Source organism: Topomyia yanbarensis, chromosome 3 (genome assembly GCF_030247195.1).
Source record: "Topomyia yanbarensis strain Yona2022 chromosome 3, ASM3024719v1, whole genome shotgun sequence".
NCBI classification, from domain to species: domain Eukaryota; kingdom Metazoa; phylum Arthropoda; class Insecta; order Diptera; family Culicidae; genus Topomyia; species Topomyia yanbarensis.
Genome location: NC_080672.1, coordinates 166,575,728 through 166,601,560, shown reverse-complemented (window position 1 = coordinate 166,601,560; position 25,833 = coordinate 166,575,728). Strand labels below are relative to the sequence as shown.

The window sequence follows — 25,833 nt, the reverse complement described above, 5'->3', positions numbered from 1 at the left end:
TGATCAGCGGGGTGACTTAGATCACTCGTAACTTTTTTCCTAGATCGCTTATTAAACCAAAATAATCTACCGAATCATTATTTTAATTTGAACTGATTTTTACTCTAAACTTATAAAATACTGATTTGTTCTACTTTTTGAGTATATTGTTCGGTTTTTGAGTACAAAAACTACAGAAATCCGAAATTTGACTTTACCTTATTTTTACGAAGCTGCGTAAAGTGTCTATTTTTTATAAAACAAATAAATCTCAGATTGTAGCAAAAGTAATAAATTACAAGCGAGTTTTTATTTTCCTTTAGATTGGGATGTACCAACTTTAGTTTTAAGAGTTTGTTTATTTTAAATACATTTTTTTGTAAAACTAGTTGGCAATTATTTCAAATTATTTTTAGCTAAAATTCGAAACATTTTTTTATTATTCAATATTCCAACGTGTTAGAATGGATGAAACTTTTTGTACATCGATAAAGCACTGAAATAAAACAATTTTAACAGTTTCAAAGATTTTCAGAATCTTTTATTCTAGTTGGACACGAATTATACTAATTTTGGCTTCTCGAATTTTACAGTACATTGAAATTCTTTGTATAATACCAATTAACATCTATTTAACAATGAATATCTTTCCAGAATCAGTTTAAACAAACATTTCAATGAAAAACATTGACAACGATAACTTAATGTGGGTGAACATGCAGGTTATCAAAGTCACCCCGGAACACGAAAACGGACTTCAACTTGAAATCATTTTTGGAAAAATAGCTGTAAGCGGACAATTTTAAGTAAAACCATCCAATCTTGTTCTCCATACATCAGTACATGGTTTAAAAAAATTAAACTTGAAAAAATGTATTGCGTCTAGAAATATGTAATGATTACTTCGAAAAGTGATCAATGTCACCCCGGTTTACGGTATGTAAAACGATAAACATGAGACTTTTGACAATTTATGATGGGGTATCGCGAATAACTTTTAAAAAGGAAATAATTACATGAATTACAGTTTTTGTTGGAGATAAATTAAAATATCTCGAAAACTATCGCATTTTGGAAGATATTTGTTAAATGCATTTTGATATAAAATGATACTTAGAATTATATTCTGTAATGAAATTTCAGTTTTGTATGTCAATTAGTATGAAATTCAGAAACATGTATAAAGTTATTGTTAGAAAAACTTTTTTTCTGATAATTTCTCCATCGTGAAATTACATTCAAATGTTTCTTTGCTCCTTAAATTTTTGTTGACAAAATATAAAAAATTAGAAAAAATGGGTTTTTTTCCAATTTAAAATTTTATCATAAAATTTTGTTTTTGTGAAAAATGATGCACAATTTTTTCAGTGTTTATTTTATTTGTGCAGAAGTATTCGTTCCCTGTAACTAGTTCTCAGATAGTTTTACTGTATAAAATAGTGTAAACGAACAAAAAAGCAAAGTCTACGCCCTTTTAAAAAATTGCGCTTGAGTCAAAATAATCTTATTGACTGTGGAAAATATTTAGTCTTCCATGCCGGTTAAACCTGTAAAATTTTATCGGAATCTATGATGGTCGGTCACGATTTTAGAGATTTTCGGACGGATCTTCGTGGAATTCCTCTATAACAGGACAAGCAATCAAATACACCCGCACGTTGTTCTGTCTATTTGCAAATGCGATGCAAATTCTACCTACTGTATGAATAGTTTGTCCCGCTACGGCAAACTATGCCGCTGGGGATTTTTTAACATGCCCCGCAAGACCGTATATTCAGGAAGTGGAACAGTACTAAAAGTAAACAGGTTATGTGCAGGACCATTGCCCAAGACAATTCGCACGTTTCGCGAAACAACATGCAGCACACCGTCCAATACGAAAGCGTTAAAGTCAGCATTCCCGTATATATGGATGAAGATTTAATCGAGGCACGATTACACGATCTAGAACCGTGCACCTCTGATAACTCGGTTAAACAAATCCTGTGAAATAAAGGAAAGGTAAACTCCATTAGAGAAGATACGAGGAGGAAATTCTTTCCAACTCAGCGATATTGTTGTGGCTAAAAATGCGTATAACAAAACCAATCCCCTCCTACCTGACCCATCGAATCAAAGCCAATGGTGATAAATATACTCAAAAAACGCTGGACACGCACCCGGGGCAGACACCTCCGTGCAGGAATGTTGGGAAAAAATCAAAAATGCCAGTGTCCATAAAAGAATCTTAAAGAATGTTCGAAAAATTCTTATGTTTTGATGAGGTTAGATTTCCAATATCCACTCGGAGTGTTGATATATCTGCTCATAGAGAAGTTTATTTTATTCCCTTAGGAGTGAAGAATGCTTCCATATTATCTACGTTCTCTGTGTCGTTATTTTTTTTTATCCCTAACCTCTACCTCTTCCCCAATCCTTCCCATCAGGAAATGATGAAATCATGGCAAGGCAAAAATCTCCCATCAACATGAGGAACGTGCCATTTGAGCCAGTCGCTACTGATTCCCGAAGAAACAGGAAGAAACATTCGACCGTAAGCACCAAGATAACCATGGCGAAGGCAATGAATATTATTTAGATAATTCTGGTATTTATCCAAAAGGAATCAAGAAACAGAATAAATTGGATCGATTCCGATTGGTACGTTATTCGGAAATTACTTTCTTGATATGGTATCTGTATACGATGAAAACTTTTACAACAGCAGTAAAATAACCAAGAGAGAATGCCAATATAATCGTTCTAATAATGACAACTGCGAAAGCCGCGTCAAGTTCCACAAACTCAACAGCTAGGAGGGATTTACTAGTTCACGCCCGTGACCTGAAAGAGAAAAAAGTTAGGAACAATACCTGATCGTGAACATCAAGGCAATAACCCCGATGATGACCCGGACATGTGTGATGATGACAGAAATATGAATAACCTCGTGATACAGTAGACGTGAATGCAAATATTTTCCCGACACGAAAACGAATCTCCGCACGCAATGGCAAGTCCCATGTACGAGATCTAATAAACTCTTAGTAATAATTGTTTATTATTTTTATTTTTTACATCACGTAAATATATAAAAGACCTACGGCTCCGTGAAGCTAAAGCAAGGTGTGCCAAATAAACGAACTTCTAACTCAGCTACACTGGCTGTGGAAATTTAGCTACACTGGCTGTGAAAACACACAGCGCAGTGATCTGCTCCGCCTGCCGTTCAACAGGCAACTGAGCTTGTCCGGCCAAATCCGTTCTTCAAATAGTCGATGTGAAGTCATTCATAGAAGAATAGCGCGTTAGGTACACAAATCTGTCCTGCCGGACTTGGGAAGCGCTATCTTCTGTGTGAAAATGCGCGATATTTTGACTATGTTGTACATTTACAAATTTTAAATGCCATGATATCAAAAACTTTTGAGTTTATCTATTGAAATCTATTCTTAGAAGTATTTCGAAACGATATGTGAAAAAAATTTGAAAATTTCTTGTGAGATGGCTGAATTATGCGTTTAAAATTGGACTACTTTTCGTTACATACTATTTTTGTATAATTTGCAAAGTGCACCCCCATATCGAAAACAAAGACGTAGTCCTACGTCAAAAACAGTACGTCAAATTCGATTATTTTCCTCGACATTCCAGGATAGTCTTCTCAGAAAAAGAATGAATTTTTGAAAACTCAATCGGCTCACCCCTGAGTCGATTTCTAGTCCCACGAGGAGTACTTGCACCAAATTTGAAGCAAATCGGACAAGTCAAGCTATCGGACCAACGTTCCTGAAGTTTGTGTGGGATTTGTCGACAATTTACATGGAGAAAATCTACTAGCTCGCATTTTCGCCGCTAGGTGGCACTGTATGCATCGTATCACTGTAAGTGAAAATAAGAAAGATAATTTAATTGTCGACAACTTTGCCGAACAATGCCAGTCAATTTGTTAAAAGAAGTTATTAAACTTTTAACGAAGTGATGTCTGAGTCCATTTTGCATGGGGACTAGCAGTGCATGGTTGTGTATCAGGACTCGATTCCCACAAACTACACATTTTTGTGTAAAAAGAATGGATTTAGCTCAATAATATGTTCAAAAGAATTGTAGTACATAATACGAAAATTTTAGTTCCACCTGTGGCCGCATAGAAGGCGCCAACACAACTTGTCTTAGAAGAAAAGCAGAATAACGAGATGTTCGGAAGAATTATTGCAAAATGTCTATTGTACAACTTTGTGAAAGATACCTAATTTCTATCCCTCTCCGTTGAAAGTTAGTTTTGGTGCCCTCTATGCAGTAACATGTGGTACTAAAATGTTCTAAAAAACATGACTCGAATTATTTACCACAATTCTTCTTAACATATATTATTAAGCTAAATCTAACCATTATATCACAAAAATGTGTAGTTCGTGGGAATCGAGTCCTGTTACACAACCATGTATTGCTAGTCCCCATGTAAAACTGACTCAGACATCATTTCGTTAAAAGTTTATTAACTTCTTTCAACAAAGCCGGATTAACTATCAGCGTTCGACAAAGTTGTAGACAATTGAACTATCTTTCTTATTTTCACTTGCAGTGATAATACGATACATACAATGCCAACTAGCGGCGAAAATGCGAGCTAGTCGGTTTTCTCCATGTAAATTGTCGAAACATCCCATACAAACTTCAGGTACGTTGATCCGGTATCTAGACTTGTCCGATTTGCTTCAAATTTCGAGCAAGTACTGCTGGTAGGACTAGACATCGACTCAGGGGTGGGCCGTTAGGGGTAATTTTTTTCTTGTTACTCTAATGTATACACACTTAATTTGAATTACTGGGTACAGTAAAATTTTGCTGGGGTTTTGAACAGCAAACCGTTCGGTAATCAGTTCAGTAAATCAATTCGGTTACCGAACTCTCCGCAATACGTTCTATTCAAAGGTCAAAAAATACTGGTCAGTCAGCAGTTTCTTCTGAGAATTGCGACTTGACAGATGATTTACTGTACCTGTTCAGTAATTTTTTGACGAGGTTCGGTAATGTTGATACGGTTTTGTCGAACAATCAGTCAGTATTTTACTGGATAATGTTTATGGGATGCAGAAAAAAGCAAAAGTGCCGATACATGCAGTGAAAAATATTGCGGGTTTCAGCAAAATATTCGAAAAATTACTGAAAATCCCTAAAAAATGAAAACCTTACTGCAATTTTTTAAACAATTTGCTGACACTTTACTGTGCAAGAAATTACTGGACAATTTTTGTCTGACTTAGTGTGATAGTCTGGAAATAGTGGCAGTTTTTCAGTATAAATAGTCGTGCATGAAAAAATCTCAAATATCTCAGAAGTACTGGACAAAATGATCACAGGATGGCACTTAACTCTACAAACTGAATAATTCGGATTAGTTTATGAATCAATACAAAAAATCTCTCTGTCCTGCCAAAACTGATAAGAACATCTGGGAAATATGCCTATTCTCGAGATGTCTTATGCGTGTCCCGATTTTCTTCTGAAATCATTCAAACAAACCAATATTTTTAACATTACACATACTTTACTCATGAAGGCCGTCATTTGATATTTAATGAATGATTCTTTTTGTAAATTAGCCTGTTTACCATGCCGCACGCAAACCCAAATATAATCATGGAGCACCCAATAATGAATAAAGATTTACGGTGAAATTCCGAACGAGTGGAGATGTATGGAATTCAATATAAATGGAAGAATAAGAAGAAAAAAACCCGGATTTTTCTCCATTCCGCTGCAGGCAATCTAGCGACACAGACCTTTCCGGATATGCAAATGAGCGGGATGGGCTGGTAAGCTTTGCCTGCCGGAAGAATTGGCTCATTCCACCTCAACACCCAAACAGCCTGCTTGCCGGCTTCCGCTTATTTTGTAGCTTCAAAAATGTGTATTCTCCTGCTAGAGTAGCGGCACTACCGAACAAAAGTTAGAAACCACTTGGTAAATAGCAAGGTTTCTGGTTTTCAGTTAAAAAAACCGTAAATATATTATGCTAAATAAAATTGGCCATCATTGTGTTACTTTGCCTTTCGCATTGTTTCAACTTTTGTATCATCGATGTATAAATGTTCAATTGCATGATAGCAGCGAATCAGATGGAATGCCATTACAGTGCTTGACGATGGGTCGTTAGTGCTTTAAAGGCAATTTCTGGAATTGTACCCAACTGCTCTGAAGCGGTTATTTCTGAAACATGTTGCATTCAATACATAGTGTCCAAAGTGTATCATGCAGGTGGCTGTGTCAATTGTCAATAAAATTCAATGTAGGAAGAAGCCCCTTTACGTTTGCCATCCTCGGATAGCGCAGATTAGACGGTTCGGTCACCAATACCACCGTATTAGAATGACTTCCCCCGACTGGCCGAGAAGTGCAATTTATTAGTGCTTTAATTAAACTCTAATTGAATTAAATTATGGTAGTTCAATTTTTTGTCCATTTAAAAAGTAATTATTCGCACCGCAGGCGCCATTTCCATCTTCTGCAAGGAAGAACGAGGAACGATTCTTTTGGTTTTGATTGCTTACCCGCTGCTGTTATTTCAGCGACCAACCATTGATTCCCCGGGAAAGTCATTGCGGGAGGTGGAAACAGACGAGTGTTTATGATTAAAACGTAGCTTAAATGATCCCCATGAAAGTTGAGCTTGCGTTGGGGCACGGGAGTATCTGAGATTGCTAGGCAACAGACCACTTAGGCATGAGGATTCACCATCACAAACTAAGCAGCAGCGTTTCGCTACTTAGCGAATGGCGAACAGAAATAATACTATATACTTACATGTTCGGATTGGGGACTGGGAGATGCCCAATTGTCGGGAAAACGTTCTGCCAGGCAGGGGTCGAAACTGGACGGTCTTTTTTTGACAAAGTCTATCGGTAAGCTGTAGTCATCACAGACGGAAATCTGAAAGCAGAAGAGTACAGATAATCACAAGTTAGTGATATTGTTCATTTGGGTTATTGTAAGTGTTGATATTTTTAAGTTTAAAGGGTAAGGGCGCATTATTATTATTATTATTATAAGAACAAAACAACATGTTCGTCGAATCCTTTTCCGTTACTTAACCCTCCGGAAGCCATGCCGAGCGCTGAGTGCACAACGTAATTCAGGCATTGGTCTTGCTAGAACAAGTAATATTAGTATGAAATTGAAGTAATATTTCATCGAAAACAATAACCATAAAGATACGTTCTGTTTCAAATACCATTGTGTAAAGATAAAACTTTTATTGTCATCGCTTGCGGGAATTCCCATAAACACCCGAACGATAAAACAGTTCGTAACTATATACACGCAAACCAGAAACTACTGTCACTTTCATTGCTGCTACCATCGATGCTAGTGGATCTTTCTCGTTCAATTTATTGAATTATTATATTGCACACAAAGTAGGTAAACTACGGCTTCGCACACCGCCGATAGCGACGACGATGAATGATCGTAGTGCTGAACCAGAACATTTCATCGGTAGCATGGCAGGATGTGTTTATTTTCGAAACAAGGCAAAAGTAGTATCATTCAATGCCGGAAAAGGAAGCCACAACCGTAACCGCTAACTTAGTGCTGAACAATTTATTGAACTGATGAGGAAAGTAGTTCGATTATCCAATTTATGCTGTTCACTACAGTTAGTTCATCTGTTTACCTTTCCTATACATAAGGCCAAATTTAATAACTATTTTAATCGATTATTTAACAGAGACTCGTTTGTTGTTTTTGACGAGATGTAACGAAAAATTCACATCATTTCCCCGGAGATGGATATTTTAATTTTTATAGTCTGAAGCTCAATCCAACGGGGTACCGTTAAAATTTTTTGTTGCGATCGTATTTCCGGCTCTGGAGATGAGGGTTGATGAGTGCTGTCACGTAGGAAGTTCTCATATAAACCATTACTTTCAATACTAAGAGCCATAGTACTTAAGGAAGAGCAAGAAGTTGAAGGAAGAAAGTTTAGAAAAGCGTGGAATATGGTCATATGAGTAAGCTAAGAGTTTTCCGGCGACTTAACCTTTTGTCTTCTACACGCAGGTGTCGGAATATTTTTGCATTAAATGCGAATCACCTGGGTCAGTGGCATTTCCGGACAAGCGTACTTATGGTGTCGGAACCGCTTAAAAAATTTCACCCGTAAAATTCGGCAAGGTATAAAAACCGGCTAAAAATAAACAAATCGTTCGCAGGTGAGAGATTCCATGAGAAACTGGCCGACCACAAAATATGACCATCGTCGATTCGAACGAAACTTTGAAGTTGTGTTCGGATTATGAATCTCCATGATTTTTTCCGACAATTGCAATATTTTGATACAAGAGCAATTTTTCAAAAGGGCGTAGACATTTCTACGTGCATAAATTTCGATTTTCTTTATTCGATTACTCTATTTTATACAGCAAAACTTTCTGAGAACGAGTTACAGTGAATATTTCTGTACGAAAAAAATATACTCTGAGCAAAATGCTGTGCCATTTTTCACAAAAACTAAAATTTGCGTTAAAAATTTAAAATTTTTGAAATTAATGCACGTAGAAATATCTTGAGTCAAAATAATCTTACTGATTATCGAAAATGTTTTGTCTTCCATGCCAGCGAAACGTGTAAAGTTTCACAGGAATCTAAGATGGTCGGTCGCGATTTTAAAGATTTTCGGACAAATGCTCGTGGAATTTCTCAGGAGCCCCCGTATATTATAATGCTCAAGATTTAAAATCGGCTAAAAAACTAGGTATGAATCGGATGTATTTTTTCCAGTATTTATTTTTATCCGACTCTTACAAAGGAAAGTCCCAGTCCAATTTTTATGCTTAAAGTTTACATTTGGTTTTTATGTTCTGATATATTTGAAACGGGTTTTACAAAGAAAGTCGTGTCCATGCATCTTTTATTTTCGGCCGCTCTTATACATTTCGAAAATATACAGGTTTTGAAACTAACTTATTATTTCGCGAGATTGGTTATAATGTTGGAGACAGACTATTTCAGTTCTTGTATTTTTTAATCGCAATTTTTATTGCAAGTGATTAATGCACTTTTTAAAGACATATATCGCACTGAAGCTTGAACGAGGTTTCGATGTTCTGATATCACCAGAAATCACATGGAAATCGTCAATAAAAGAAACGCAGTCTTCTATTCTTTTCACTTCCAACTTTCCTCTTAAACTATTTGACTTAACATAATAATGCTTTGAAAAGTTTGAATTTGATAGACGTTATTCATTTGGATAAAAAATTATTGTTTTTAAAACATCTGAAAAGATTCCTATGAATACTTTAGAAAACCGAAAATGTTTTATAAATAAACACAGTTTAATATAAACGACAAAAATTATATGTTTAAATTTACTATTTGTAGGGAACTGGATGCAGCTGAAAAAGACGACCACGAGGAAAAAAAGTACCCGGCACCGATAACAATCAACGATCGAGACGGTCATCTGTTGAGCGATTATATATGAGTGAATGGAGCACTTCTAGTTGTGGAACAACAAATGCGCACAGAATAAGGTTTGGGGATTATGGATTAGCACGCTAGAAGAAATGTAAAAAATATTCAGGGGCTGAGGAAAAATTGCGAAAAGTGATCACCCACCTGATCATGATGATAGATGAAAAAATTTGCATGATTGGATGGTCAAATGACTTTTCGGCTGTGATAATCAGCTGAACAATTTTTAGTATTGCTTATACGATACTCTTCCGTGTTCTGTTTAGCAGACAACGACCATTGACAGAATATTTTGTCAGTGATTACCACAGCAGGTTACAAAAAGACGAACGATGGCATATCATCCTATGACAATACTATCTCTCGTTATTTTATCGACGTTTACTTCTTTTTGGTGTTGCTTGTTGTTGCTTTGTAGGTACTGAATACAATCATTATTTCTGCTCAGTCGATATTGGCAGTATGTTCGAGATACAAAATGCGTAAGCTATTAGGTGGCCATTTGATTGTATTTTAGCAGCGTATATCTAAGACTGTTTGTTGGTGTTGATTGTAGTAGGTTTATTTTTCTTCTCGGCTTCGGAGCATGGCTTTCCATAATGTGCCATATGAGTACAGAACTGCCTAGCCTGAGCTTAAAAAAATTGACATCCCTGCGTGAATTTGAAAGGAAACGAAATTCAATTCATGCTCGCTGCGATGAATGAAATTTTTGTTTCGTTTCCCTTGTCATTCGTTCTCCCGACGCAGCGCATTCAGGTTCGGACATGTTCGGTTTCAGAAACATACTGAATTTTGTTGCTATGCTAGCTCTGAGAGGGATTGTTGAGCAAAATGCACCAGATATAGATTACGCAGTTCACTTATGCTCGAAAATGTAGATGATGTCAAATTCTGCCTTCAAACCGTTCTCATAATAACAAATAAATGTTTGGTAATGGATTTTATATTTCCTCTGTATTCAAACATTCGATTCTGTATGAAATTTCAGTCAGGTGGAAAGTTAATGAATGAGGGAGGCGGTGAATCTGAATGTTGGTTTCGGTAAATGCAAGCAGAAATAGGTAACTGATTTTGAAATTTCGGCACACTGCACCTAGCAATCTGACCTGAATAGGGATCCAACGTTATTTGCATATAGTTAACGCTTTTATGGGCTCAAAAGGAACATAAGAAGAGATCGTTTTGGTGTGATTGGTACACACAAACGCCGTTGTTAACGCAAGTGAAACGGTTTCTTCAACTATCGCTCGTAACGGGTGTCATTTCTCTATATTCCATATTATTTTTTAACATTGTCTAATTTGTTGAGCGGTACTAGGTCGTGTGAACGTATTTAGATTTCAGCATCGTCGATGTACACAGGGATCTGGATTTTAACGTTGTCATGTTCGACCTAGTGTTGTATGATGTTCTTTGTGATGCAGTTTTTTACCTAGGCTAAACTTCTGAACGATACCAGTATACAATTGCGGACGTGGTGTAGTTGTATATATCTAAGAGATTAAGCTCCAGTTACTGTTTAACCTCGCTTTTAATAACTGTTCCACCTCGTTGACTGTTCGACTAATATGAGTAAATCTAAATTGTGTTCTCTTGTTTGCATAAAAATATTATTTATTCAAATGTCGCTAAAGGGGTGGGCCAAAGACTAGATAATTCAATAAGTTTTTAAACAAAAAATGCAAGGTGATATCCTGAGCGATTCTTGAGATATTCATGTTACCAATGTCAGGCTTCGAGAAAAAACGCATGTAAAGTTTTGTTGACGATTGCTTGCAAATTGAAGTCGGTTCAGGTCAAACTTATTTATTTCCATTATTTGTTTGAAATTTTCAGCGAATATTTTTTAAGTATTTGGAATATTTAGAATAACCTTTTTTTAAATTTCTACTTAGACCTTCATTTTGGGAGCTTAGAGCTTGATAACAATAGCAGAAACTTTTTCTTTCGCTCGCGTTTCTACGACGCCGGAGGTTCAATGGTAGGCGAGGCTGCTTTTTACAACAGTGTGTTGGTTTAATCCTAACCGAGGTTGTTGAGATTTTTTGAGGTCGCGCCTTCCTTCGGAAGGGAAGTAACATAGTGGTCCCGGTCCATGTATTGATGTGCCGATATATAGGGTCCAGATGGTGAAGCCCTCTCCATGACGTCGGTGATAGGCACTCAACGCGGACAGAAGAATAAAATAGAAATAGAAATAAGTACAATAACTATTTTGTTATTAAAACCTCGATCAACAATATAACTGAAAATCAACACACTTAATTTGAATTAATGGGTACAGTAAAATGTTATGGGGGTTTTTAACAGCAAACCGTTCGGTAATCAATTCACAAAATTAATATGGTTACCGAACTCTCCGCAATCTGTACTGTCCAAACGTCAAAAAATACTGGTCAGTCAGCAGTTTCCTCTGAAAATGGCGACTTGATAGATGATTTGCTGTACTTGTTTTGTAAGTTTTTGACGAGGTTCTGTAATGTTGGTACAATTTTGCCGAACAATCAGTCAGTATTTTACTGGATAATGTTTATGTACTAAAAAAACAGAAGTACTGGTAAATTCAGTGAAAAATATTGCGGGTTTCAGTAAATTATTCTAAAAACTACTGAAAATCGCTAAAAAATAAAAACTTTACCGCAATTTTTCAAACAATTTGCAGACAGCTCCGTAAAAATATCACTTTACTGTACAAGTCGTCGAAAGAAATTACTGAACAACCCTTGGCTGGCTTAGTGTGAAGGCTTAACAAAACTGAAAATATTTGAGCTGCGCACGCCTATGGCCAGGTGTCAGTTCTGTGAACAATCCGTACAGTATGAAAAACAAGACGCATAAGCCCGCAAGGAAAAAAAAAACCTCAACAACAACCAAAACAAACATCCAGACTTCAACTTCCAAAGTTATATCTCTGATTGACCAACCAGCAACGATTATTAAGGGGGTCTTCTACTCTCACGGTTTCAAAAAATGGTTTTTTTCTTTGTTTATTTTCAATATAAGAATCCGCCACAGAAAGGATTTGGTGAAAATCATATTCCTTGGCATGTTTGTGGGAACCGAAAGCTAGCCATCTCCGGCCGTTTCTGAGATACTAAGCGCGACGGCACCACGATGGCGCTTGTCTTTGGAAAAATCATTATTGAATGCAGTGATTCTCAACCTAGAGTCCCTAGGGGGCGTGAAGTAGTAGCTGGGGGTCCGCGAAGAAAAATATATTTTCCGAGTGCATATTGAAATTTCAAGTCTTGTTTCCTAATAAATTGAAAATAACATATTGATAGCATACAAAATCGATGTTGTTCCATGGGGGTCCGCAGCAACCCAGCGTGATTTCTAAGAGGTCCGTGGTACGAAAAAGGTCGAGAACCACTGGTTTAAAGAATTCACCGGTCCATTCTTTACGGTTTATGTATATGTTAGCGTCTGTGAATGGTTTCTTGCTTTTTGGGACGATATTATCGTACGGAAGATATAATGCATTGTAGAGATGGGCGAGTGAATCGCGAATCGATCAAAAGAATCGATAATTTTTCTTTCAAATGAGTACAAAACTGTCCAAATTGAAAAATTATCGTAGGGGTAAGGTATCTTATACAAAGAATGTATATGCACAGTTTGAAATAAATCGGTTAAGTAGTTTTTGAATGACAGTGATACCGCAAATCGTGTTTTTCCAGAGACAATCTACAAAAAGTTTCGTCGCCGAGCCGCTTGTCGATATTTATGTTAATGAAATGATACAATATAATGTACCAAAGTTTTGATCCATTCGCTTCACCCAAATTTATAAAAAAAATCGCAAAAAGTGTTTTTTTTTCACGCTGAAAAACGCTCCCCCGTACCCATCTCGCCTTAACGCCTAATAAATATTTTTTTTCCCTTTTTTCTTAAACATTTGTCAAACTTCTGAAATGAATCACTAAATCGATCAAAAGAGTTGATTCAGTTTAGTGAGTGAATCGGGCACGATTCGCTTTCGAAAGCGATGGTCAGGAAAGCATACCGAACGGTCCTCAGGTGTTGTTAGATGACGTGGAAAATGCTATATGGAGTCTTCACATGCGGTGGAAAAATGCATATACAATATTCAATGGTAACAAATGTGATATGTATTCTTTATTAATTATTTGTTGCAAACATCTGAAAACCACAAGGCTCCATGTTTGGCTGTGTCAAACAAATCTATATCTGTAAAAGTCAATGTTTGTATGCATATGATCTACGGACTCCCAAACGGCTTAACCGATTGCCGTAAAAAACTATACATAGTAGGCATTTGTTATGGAGCGTGTTTGTGTGCTATTGGTTGGAGATAATCTGCCCGCTAGATAGCGCTTTGAAACAAATTGTGTTTTACTCCTATTTCGTTGAAAGTCGCAGCAACGCGAGGCGAGTACTAGCTAGTTTATTATACAAACAATCAGGAATACATAGAAACTATTTTTTCAGTTCTAATACCCGACTTTCTAAAAATTATATAAAAACTAAATCAAATTGCCAATTTTGTAGTCCACTTCGCTAAACCGCAGTGAATATTTTACCCAACGGGTTCAGATCGGAATCCGCTGCCAACCACAGAAAGCAATTATCACCGGTTGCGAATATGTTAATGATCTCCACTGTATTTAATTGATTGTCCATAAACGTCAGTTTGAATGAATTTTTATTACGCATAGGCCAACTTTTGTTTCCACCTCGCCAGCATCCGGCAGCAGGGCTAACGGCCAACGGAACCATCGTTAGCGTTACTGGTTGGGAAGGATCGGCTGACAATTCTACGACCAATGCAATCGGTAGTTTGGGGGTTTGGGGCGCCATTAGTGTGAATATCCAGGCGTAGAGTGTTGTCACCGTTGTCCGGATCCGGTCGTCGTCGATGGTTGGTTAGATTCGTTGGCAGGCAATTTTATGATGTCAGCAGGTTGAATTCAGTAACGGTGGAGAGTTGAGGAAGTGAATTAATTTTTATGTCTCTGCAATTAATTTCTCTATTGTTCGGACGAAATTGCTGCAAACGAAGGATTTCTGCAGATGATTGTAAATGTTTTATTGTGCTACGAAGGTGAGAAACTGAGTTACGCATGTTAAAAAGTGGTGCAGGAATACGATCGGAAACTTCAAGTATTTGCCATTGGCATGCAAATCAGTGTAAACCATAACGATTCATCTGTTTTTATGTAGTTACTTATTAGGAATGGTTCTAACTGAAACGCCTTAGACTCTCCTCATCACGTGATTTGATAAACTATCAACTTGAATGTGGTATTACAATGAAACACGCTGTTACTTTAATCAATAAAACAGAAATAAAAATGTGTATTCATAAGAGTTCTACAACTATAACGGAGCAAAAAATCAATTTGATTGTAAGTTTCTTTTATATCCAATATCTCGCAGCTTATTGTATTGTCCCAAAATCCCGCTAATTCTCCCAAAATGTAAATATATCTAAACAATGCAACCGATTTTATCAATTCCAATAAGCTGAAACAACTTCATGGTATGAGCTCCAACCGACTTTCGACGTAGTTTTGCGGGAAATCCGTATACACGTCACCCACAATTCACTGACTAAGCCATAGATAATGTTCGCAACAAGCACATAATTTTAAATTTAATTAAACATTTTGAAATATGTTACCACATGACAGTTCTCCCACTCTCTGCTTCATTCGAAACGCTCCAACATCTCGAACGGAATGGAATGTTTTATGGGATTCCCGCGAGTGAGCCAACTCCCAGAGCGATTCGCGGTTGGATGCGGCGAAATTGTTCACACCAGATTTGATGAACATGTTTACTGCTGCTGGCGGCACCAGGTGGAGGTGTAATTTGGTGGCACCAACCAGGGCACACACTACTGTCGCTTAGCGAAATCGCGATTTAGTTGGAAAGTCGTAACAGTAGGTGGTTTGCTTTCTATCAAACATAGTTATTAGAGCAGCATACAGCGAAAAAACGAATGGAATTTCAATCCGGTGGAACGGGAACTATTCCTGTGGTACCAATACAATATATATTGTGCAGCCAGCGTTACCACGACGTCAGAACAGGAAACATGACAGTTAAATGCGGTAGAGAAGTTATGGAAATAAAATATAAATAAAACATTGGGCGATTCAATTAAACAAAATCAATTTGAATTCACTCAGATAACCCATCCGTTCAGTTGAATCCGTACAATATATCTGGTGAACGGAATTTCGATGAGTTTCAAACTCGACTGAAAGACCATTCTAAATACCCTCCGGCAGCGATCCGTGGAATTCACATGAATGTGCTATGTTCAATGCTACATTTAAAAGTCACTGAGCATATTAAGGAAACCAAACAATTTCAATGCGGAAGGTAACATATAGCTTTGACCTCCGCCAAGAATCTACCCGCACAAAACTTTAAACATTCCCTAGGATCAGCACACCTCGACTCAATAACTAAAGCCCAACGAAAAGTCCCTTATGGCAGACGACGCAGAGCAGGCCGTTGTCATCTCCCCACGTTCAAGCAATCTATGTACCAGTAAAATTGGTGGGAGGTGGAAATTCACCTGCTCTGCAGGGTGGCGTTATTAGGACATACATGCCGCCTCGGCAGCCACACCGGTAATCTCTCAGTCCAGTGAGCGATGCTCATAAATCGTGAATTCTATTGTTTCGTTTTCATAATTCATTTCCCATTCCCTGAACTTCGCCGGTGGTGTATCGAGCAAAGAGGACGAACGGCCTACCATCAGAGCTCTGTTTGTTCTGCTAAAAGCCGATATGCACGGTACGACGAGGGTTCCTTAATCACACGAACACAAACATACACACACACAACGAGTATCGGTAGACTGAGAATGGCTGAGAATGTATCTATTGATGAAAAATGTTTTGTGATATTGAATTCTATGCCTCGTGTATCGTTCACCGGTACTCAAGCTCTCCGACATTGATTTTACTGGTTCTCTTTATTGATCTAACAACCTAAAATGAGCTAAAATTAGAGATGTTTGCCTCGTAATGGAGCTATCATACATAGATGATGTCTTCCGGTTTTTTGGCCGAATGCTATTTTGGTCGAAAAAGTAAGTTGTGTCTTGATTTATGTAATTTGGCCGACAAATTATGACAAAATTTCCAAATTATGAAATATTAATAATTGATTTGAGGTTAATCATGATCAAGCGGTAGGATGGTGGTAGGATGTGCGTGTTGAGAATTAAAGGTTTTTTCTTCTTCTACATCATCAATGCACACTGCGTCTTCTAGAAAAGACTCGAAGCCGAGAATTGGAGCGTGACAGTACGAACCGTCAGATATGCCGTTGATGGCGATGATCGAGACAGATACTACACTATGACGAATGACAACGGTCAAAGATACATAACTTTGCAGCCTTTTTGAAAACTGTAGTCCTAAGCAACTTTCCCCCTTATTTACCTTTTTGCCTTTCTCCTATAGAAAGGCTATGCAATCACTCTGAAAACCGACTTGTTAACCGAGGCCCGGAGGGCTGAGTCCCTTATACCATTCGACTCAGTTCGTCGAGTTCGGAGTTACGGGTTGAAGAGTGCGATCACGCAAGAAATTCCCATATAAGTTGGTATCAGCATGTTATCCAAAAGGTGCCAAATCCCATAAAATGCTAGAACACATTACTTGAATTTATGGTTTCAGCTCACTGGTTCCCAATCAAACCCACATTGGCCACCTTGGACACCTTCGGCGGCACCGGAAGCTGCGGGAAAGTGGCTAAGTTCCTTAAGTGAATTCACATCTGCTTCTTAGAAATGTCTGACTCAATTTTATCAAATTTAGTCTCAAATCGTCGCTATCGTATGACAAGCGCCATTTAGCACATTTCGAGAAAAACGATTTTTTGAGTTTGAGATTGAATATCTTGAAACTTACAACAATTCAAAGAAGGTAATTGATGCTTCTATCTATTTTGTATCAACCTCTCAAATATTACGAAGATTGGTTAACGCTGTGGCGAGTGTTTACTATAAATGTACACAAAAGTCGCACTCACACTTATCATAGGTGTGTATTGATGACAAAATTTGCAGGACGTGTCATAATCGTGCATGGAAAATTTTCCATAGAAAAAAATCATCAATTATTAAATTTTATTCATATCTTTAGTTTTATTGGGTCTAGAAACAATCGGTGAGATGCATTTTGAAGGAAATGAGTCAGGAAATCAAGAAAAAATAGTAATTTTTGGTTACAGTGTTACCAAATATGCTATATTTCCAGCTGAAAACTTAAACTGCATTTTTCTCACAATTCGGATGTATTTTTCTTTTGATAATAATTATACCATTGTGTTTCTCAGATAGTTTTATACATAAACACATCTTATACATCAAGATAACGTAAGCCAGTCCCATGACACAGTCATTTGAAGTAAAAAAATAAAAATTTCTCAGCACGTTTCTCGCTATAGCAAGATTTCAAAATTCTGAAAACGCCCCTTTGTACAGATTTTTCAAGACAAGTAATGAGGCATCTAACTCAGTTTACCCCAAAATTGCGTTTGTCCTAAGGTAGCACAACAGCGACGAAATTAAATCAACAGCATCCCTGTTGACTGTTATGAAATTTCATTAGAATCGGAGTTCTGGTTCCCGTGTTACAAGTTGAAGTATGCGGTAACAGACGAAATTCCCATACAAACCGGTATAATCATTATATCTAAATGATGCAAAACTAATTGAAATGAGTTTTAAATTACTTGAAATTGTTGGTTCAGATCATTAATTGCAAATTATATATCGCTCACTCGACTCTCATAATCTTAGTCTTAAATGAAGGGTATAGTATTCACATTGATTGCTACCGAATTTCATTTGAAGGATGTATTGTTTCCGGAGTTGAGTAAAACACGGAGAGTAGTCGTTGCGCTTGTAATGAAGGTTATCACGCCATCGATCACGTTTTCTGGATGCACCGGGTATTGTGGCGCCAGATCACAGTTAAAGGATTCCCTCCGGGCCCAAGGTAGACCGCCCGATGTTTCAGTTCAGGATATCCTGCCAAGTCGCGATCTTCTCTATATGTCTCTCATCTACCTTTTTATAAAAATGACAAATATCGTAATCTAGCCCATATCCTTTATTTTTCGTTTTTAGAAGTTCCCTATCCTTTCTTTTGGAGCACCAGAGTGCCACTATGTGACTGCCGTCACCGTTACAACGCCTGTATAAAATGAATTCAAAGGAAGAGCAGGTCGATGGTCTGATCACTTTTGAAGTATTCTCCGCCGTCAACCCGATCCTAGGCATCTACCAGCCTGAGGCTCTAACTCATGTCACTGTTCCTCTCTTTGCCTGAAAGTTGCAAGTTTTGTTCTTCTTTCCCTGTCATCGTGCTCGCCTACTCCCGCCTGTTCCTGAAACAACTCCTTCTGCTGTCACAAAAACCAATTTGTATTATATTCCTAGTTTTAAGGTAGCCTTGAACCTTTTCATTTTCTTTCATCTCCCATCTTGTATATCTAATTGTATTCCTAGTTTTAAGATAGCTCTGAAATTTCTCATAAAAGTTTGTTCCCCTTCTTGTATATTAATCTACGTTCCTAGTGTTAACCCGATCAGAAACACATAAAAAAATATATCAAAGCTATATCTCCCGTTGTTTCTTGTTATAATTTTCTGTTATTTTAACTACTAACGAGACCAAATTTATAGCACAATACGTTACGAAAATTGAGTTCTGTTATAATCAGTTCAGTTAAACAGCTATAAAAGCTGTTCATTTTTGCAAAAAACAATTATTGTTCAATCTTGTACATCGAATCGTATTTTTAGTTTAAGATAGTTGTAAAAAATGTTCCTCTCAATATTAAAAAATATTTTTGCATTGTAACCTATTAGTTTTAAGATACTCAAAATGTAAAAAAAGAATTTTGCACCGCCAAGCTAACGCATTTTCGCCTATTTAATAAACGAGCTGAATAAAAAAAGAAAGGTACAACCTTCCCATCGGCTGCTATCGATTTCGGTTCGATCGAGATTCTGGTTCCGGAGCTACGGGTTGAAAAGTGCGGCCACACAGCAATTTTTCATTTAAACTGGTACCACTATCATACCACTATCACTACTATCAAAAAGATTCAAAATTTATTAAAATGGGTGCATATCAAAGCTTATATTTTTTGTTTCAACTGATTCGCCGTCGACACATAGCTTATCAAGTTCGTGGCTGGCAGGCCATTTTGTATAAGTACAAAGTGTACTAAGAATGTAATAGACATTTCCACAATTATATTGAACATTACCAGCCATGGAGTCATAGTTTGGAGAAATAAGAAAGGCATAATTGCCCGCCAGGAGAATTAAATCAAGTTTTTTTCAAACTTTTACAACTTTTACAGTGCCTTCTGTATCAATAGATTTAATTCGGTTAAATGGAACAATGTTTGTATATATGTGGATCACTAATGTAATATAGTCATTACATTGCTAAACACATTTTAATGAAACTACTTACAAACGAAAAGCACATTCATTTTGTTATAGGTGGTGTTTTTATGTTTCTAAAATATGGCTTCTTTTGTCGAAGTACTGGCGTTCTCCTCTGCATTTTTTGCAAAGGTTGTCCATGGTGAGCTGACTGATTACAGGGATTGTACGTTTTCCCTTCATGGGTGCATAACATAGTTTGTTTAATAGCAGTTCCGCGAGTTTCGAGTTTTATAGTTAATTAGGAGCAAATGGGTGTTTCAACCTGCATCCTCACCACAAGAACACCATTAGAAATTCACGAAAAGAAGTTTTTCCTAGTATCTCGTGTAACGGATTGTACTTCTCCGTATTGCGAAATGCCATCTACAACTGGCTTAGGAGGGGTACGCGGTGATAAGTCATGTAGCCGTACCCTTATATAGTCATTTTATATATGTACAGAAACCTTAATTGCAACGTTGTCACTTTCAGTCATGAGTTAAAGCTGTTCTGTAAAACGGAACGTTCGGCTTGGGCTAACGTGTTGAATGACGTTAATGCTGCTTTGTGGAGATGATGACACTGTAGACGAATGACCTCCGCAAGCCTACGCTCCTTTTTTCATCATCATAAGATCCACTTCACGAAAACTCGGTCGTATTGACCAAAAACAGTCAAAGACCGCGGCATTGGATCGGAGTAGACCCTTTTCGACAACTTTTTGATGGCAAGAATCAATACAATGTTTCCTTTGTTCTCTAGACAATGCACACTAGATCGAGAACTTGCTAATTGTCGTTCACTGGGCTCGATTGTTGGTCTGATCCGGGACGAAAGTGGACGTTTCAAACCAGTCATAGATTAACAAAACCTGTTAACGTGCGATGGATATACTGCCCATAAAAGCATAAGAGTCCCACATGGATTTTTGTCGAAATTGAGTTATCTGTTGGATTGTATTCTGTATCACCATTGAATTACAATGCACAAATAAGATTACCAAGTTTGTTTAGAAAATATCGAAAAAAATACCAAAACATGGTTGTGTTATCCATAGGGTGTAAAATGTAAATCTTGAACAGCGTTTTTCTCGGCTTGCTGTTTTCCATATGGGACTCTTATGCTTTTATGGGCAGTATATTGAACATTCATTATTTTCGTTCTTCATTTGCCATTTTCCAAAAACTAAAAATGAAACCGTTCCGTCGAGAGTATTAATTCACTGATGTTTTGGGTGCAAAAGCAAACCGGTTTCTTATATCGTTGCATGAAAACGAATCTACGTACTCGGAGGGATCCGGGCTCATAACTTACTTAAGGGGTGGTCAGTTTTACAAGAACGAATACATCGAGTATTTTTTTATTTTTTATTAGTCGTGGAAAATGCCATTTACTAGCCCACTCGGTTTTTGCGCGTCCTGTTCAAATAAGTCTATTGTCGATTCAAAAAAATCAAGTTTTGGTTTCTACAGAATTGAATGCTTGAATTTCAACATTTTATCCCGAAAATCGCAATTTTTCGGATGCTCGGAAAAGGTTACAATTTCACAATATTCTCCAGTAGAAAGAAAATACACAACACTGGTTACAGTTGATAATTTTCATAACAAAGGGAAAAAAACAAGTTGCTTCATTGAATAACCCATATCTCTGTTATTTTGTGACACTTCTCAACGAAAACAAATTTATTGGAGATTTTCAAATATGTGTGCTAATATAGTTGCATTTTCATAAAGCTTTATATTGTCCTTCCCTTTAAAAAAGTTAAGAAAAACAGCCTCTTTTTATGCCGAAACCAGGTTGCCGCCTTAATAAAGAATTGAATTATACTTCAAAAAGTTATAAGCAAGTCTACCTCAAAGATGCAGAGTAAACTATTTCCGAAGTTGAAGTTAGTTCTAACGATCTTCCTCTATAGGATGACATTTAAATGCACAGATCTTTATGAGGGATTCCATGATAAACCGGCCGACCGCAAAATATGACCATCGCCGATTCAAGCGAAACTTTGCAGTTGTGTTCGGTTTTCTATGATTTTCTATGGCAATACAAGAGCATTTTTTTAGAAGGAAACACAAATAATTGCATTATATGGCCAGGTTTATTTCACGTAATCTATATTCTCTTATCTAATAATTTGATTAGTATATCACACTTTTTCAAGAGAATTTAAGTTACAATGTTTTTGGCGTATATTTTATGTTTCAGTTTCATCGCCTACTACGATTACTTGCAAGCATTTTCTTAAACCTATATCCAATTTTTATATTTGTGTTGAACGAATATAACGTTAACCTTCCGGAAGTCGCGCTAGTGCACTGAGTGCCCGCTGCTGTGAAAATCTAGCGAAATCGTCTTATGGCACCAGCGGCTGCTCGTTCAGTGGGCCATAAGCGCGACTTCCGGAGGGTTAAATTTGAACTAGAAGCCCAAGTATTATTCTTTAATTTTGACATAAAGTAGCCCCGTGGCGTGAACGGCACATTGAAAAAATGACGTAAAGGAAACTATTTCAGTGTATTTGGATCATGAAAAAACATTCAAAATACTCCAAAAATTTCTTTTTAAATATAGTGGTTATCGAGATATTTTTAATTTTGTTTTACAAATGCAATTATTTTGGGTTATTACGACCTTTTCATACGTTACTCGCGTTTCTCCATCAACAACAATAGGTTTTTCAAAAGGCGCATAAAATTTCCTGCAACCTTTTCTTTGACATCAAGGCGAAATTGTAGGAAGTCTGGAAATATAGCTAAGGATGCTATTTCAGTGACCAGATACTGCAAAAGCGTAAGCGCATTTGAAAAAAATGAAGATCGCAACACCCACGTCTACACCGAAATGTTTGTAAGCCCATCTCCTTAAGCCGCTTCCAAATTATATTCTCGTTTAAAAAATCGAATTATTTTGATGCTAGACACAATACAAACAATTGTAGAGCCTCCATCGGCGGAAGCTGCTGCCCACACCTTGATTCGAGCTGAATATTCCTTTCTCGCGGCCAACCGAAGGCTCAAATTATCGATAGTGAGTTCAGTGAGGCAAGCACGATCATTTTGAAAGTTTACGAATTATTTCCTTTAGTTTTTACTAATTAGAAAAAAACGATGTGCAAACATCGAACTCATTCGGCCAAACGTAGCAAACTCTGTGCTCTATTTATTTATTAGGAATATCCTTTTTCTTCGATTTATCTGAGGTGCCAATGCTTTTAGTGCAATATCAACAATAGGACAAGCTATCATTAGAAAAAAAATTGATGTAGCTCACATGATTAGTTTGACAGCTGTACCGCGCTGAAGAAGGTAATACTTCATATCAGCCACCATGTAATAATAGTAGTAATCGTAGTAGAGGGTAATGAGGGATTATTGGGCTGGATTTCTAGTTATGGTGAATACGCTCGGAGTACTGTAGGTGGATGAGTGCACGCAGCCTGCAGAACACCGATGTAGTCAGGATCCCAAATTAAGGGGTGAAGGGATTGTAAACCGTTTGAATAGCGTAAACACCCGGATTCTGTAATTTCTCTATTCGTTGCATTAGGCGATTCGGAGTGATATCGCTATCTGAAAAAAGGGGAAGCCTCCCACCTATGGCCAGTAGTATTGCAGCTTCCTTCGCTGAGTAGACGGAGAGAGAAGTCGGTTTCAATGCCACTGACCCCTAACCCTACTTCCTGGTAGAAATTTAACCAGTTAATATAGAGCTTTGTATTATCTGTGTATCTTCTTTAAATGAAAATGGAGCCTGCAACCGCGTCTGCCCCAACTGGTTTGAAAAGATCCAGGTTGTACTCGATGGACAAACCACAATCAGAGTGAACACGCTAACGGCGCACGTGGTTCTCTGGTATTTTCTTTGAACTTTTTTTCAACTGTTACAAGTGTACTCCTTAGGTTCTTTCACAGATTCGTCTCAAAATAACTAGTGCTATTGCCCATTGGCAGGGCAAGACTGTGGTTTTAAAAATGCATTGTTAACGGGTGTGCTGAAGTGTAAGTTGGAGCAATGCACACGGTCTCGTGGTAAAATGCGGAAAAGGGTGTTGATCAATTCTTGGCGTTCTTTTTGCGGATGAGTTCAATACCATAGACTAATCGGGTGAGAAATACGGCTTGGATTGTGTTGTGTGCATCATTCCTCGGTCGTCGAGAACAGATGATGTATCCAAATCTTTTTCGATTGCTACAGTCCCGCTAATGTTGACCAGTGTGTGGAAGGAGTGTAAGGTTTCTGTCAGTTGACAGAGAATATAACGAGATTTTCCGGTACTTGAATGGAATCATGACTCCGTTGAGTTTTATTGATCTGCCGATTACCGCTTCAAGGGACAGTGACACGTTTACTGGTGAAGATCCGCAAACCAATAGAAGTAGCTCATATTGTATTCATGTACGCTTGCAACTTGAATTTGTGGGGGTCAACTAATCATGAAGCTTTCACCGCGGCCCTGTGACTGTAGGCCAACACCGACAGTCTAAGCGGGGATGCGCTGGCAGCCGTCCTAACACGCGCGTGCGACGCCACTATGCCGAGGAAAACCCTGCCAAGAAACGGCAGACGCCCGGTATACTGGTGGAACGCCGAGATTGCAGTCCTACGATCAGCCTGCCTCAGAGCTAGACGTAGGATGCAAAGAGCCCGCACCGAGGATGCAAGAGAGAACTGCCGTGAAGTGTTTCGAGCTGAGAAATTGGCCCTTAACAAGGCCATTAAAAGCAGCAAGAGAGCGTGTTTCGACAACCTGTGCGAGATTGCCAACGCCAATCCGTGGGGTGACGCCTACAGAATATGGATGCCTAAGACCAAAGGGGGCTCTCCACCCCCAGAACGGTCTCCGGACCGGTTGGCGAGGATTATCGAAGTACTCTTCCCGGACTCGAGCCACAAGCCCCTGGTCACCTGCACCGCAAGACATTGTGGGCGTGGCCGAAATAGTGGCTCCGGTGAAGAATGAAGAACTACTCGCAGTGGCTAATTCCCTAGCAATGAACAAAGCTCCAGGGCCGGATGGAGTTCCAAACAGCTCTCTCAAAGTAGCGATCATAGCGAACCCGAACATGTTCAGGCTAGCTATGCAGATATGCCTTGACGAGTGCCGCTTCCCCGATAGATGGAAAAGGCAGAAATTGGTGCTGTTGCCGAATCCCGGGAAGCTGCCAAGCGACCCATCGGCGTACAGACCAATCTGTCTGATCGACACGACTTGAAAATTGCTGGAGAGGATCATCCTCAACTGGCTAACCCCGTACTCAGAAGGTACGGACGGCCTGTCAAGCAACCAGTTTGGTTTTCGAAAGGGTAAGTCCACGGTGGACGCTATCAACTCAGTGATAAGGACTGCCGAGATAGCGATCCAACGGAAAAGGCGAGGCATTCGATACTGTGCGTTAGTGACAATTGACTTGAAGAACGCATTCAACAGCGCAAGCTGGGATGCCATCGCGCTCTCGTTACACCGGCTTAGCCTACCGGTGGGTCTATACTGGATCCTGAAAAGTTACTTCCAGAACCGCGTACTGCTATACGAGACCGATACCTGTCAGAAAAGGGTTCCTATTACCGCCGGAGTCCCGCAGGGCTCGATCATAGGCCTGGTATTATGGAACCTCATGTACGACGGGATTCTGAGACTGAAGTTCCCTCCTGGGGTCAAGATCGTCGGCTTTGCCGACGACGTAACCTTGGAGGTCTACGGGAAGTCAATCCACGGTGGCGGAATAGATGAGCGCGAGAGGCCTAGAGCTCGTTCAGCAAAAGACGGAGGTGGTTATCGTCAACAACCGCAAGTCGGCACAACATGCAGTTTTCTATGTGGGAGAAGTCGCGATCACTTCACAACGGAGTCTGAAGTCTCTCGTAGTCATCATAGACGTCAAGCTGACCTTCGGCAGCCATGTCGACTATACATGCAAGAGAGCTTCGACTGCAGTTGCGGCATTATCAACGATGATGTC

The 25,833-nt window shown here is 38.3% G+C and overlaps 1 protein-coding gene across 1 annotated transcript in view; it reads right to left on the bottom strand.

Annotated features, from left to right (window-relative positions):
* The window catches only part of LOC131689775 (uncharacterized), a 471,887-nt gene that overhangs the window by 23,430 nt on the left and 422,624 nt on the right, over window positions 1-25,833 (bottom strand). Inside the window, exon 4 of the mRNA XM_058975067.1 lies at window positions 6,766-6,891. Within this exon, the coding sequence (XP_058831050.1) occupies window positions 6,766-6,891 (126 nt within the window). The remainder of the gene's footprint in view (window positions 1-6,765; window positions 6,892-25,833) is intronic.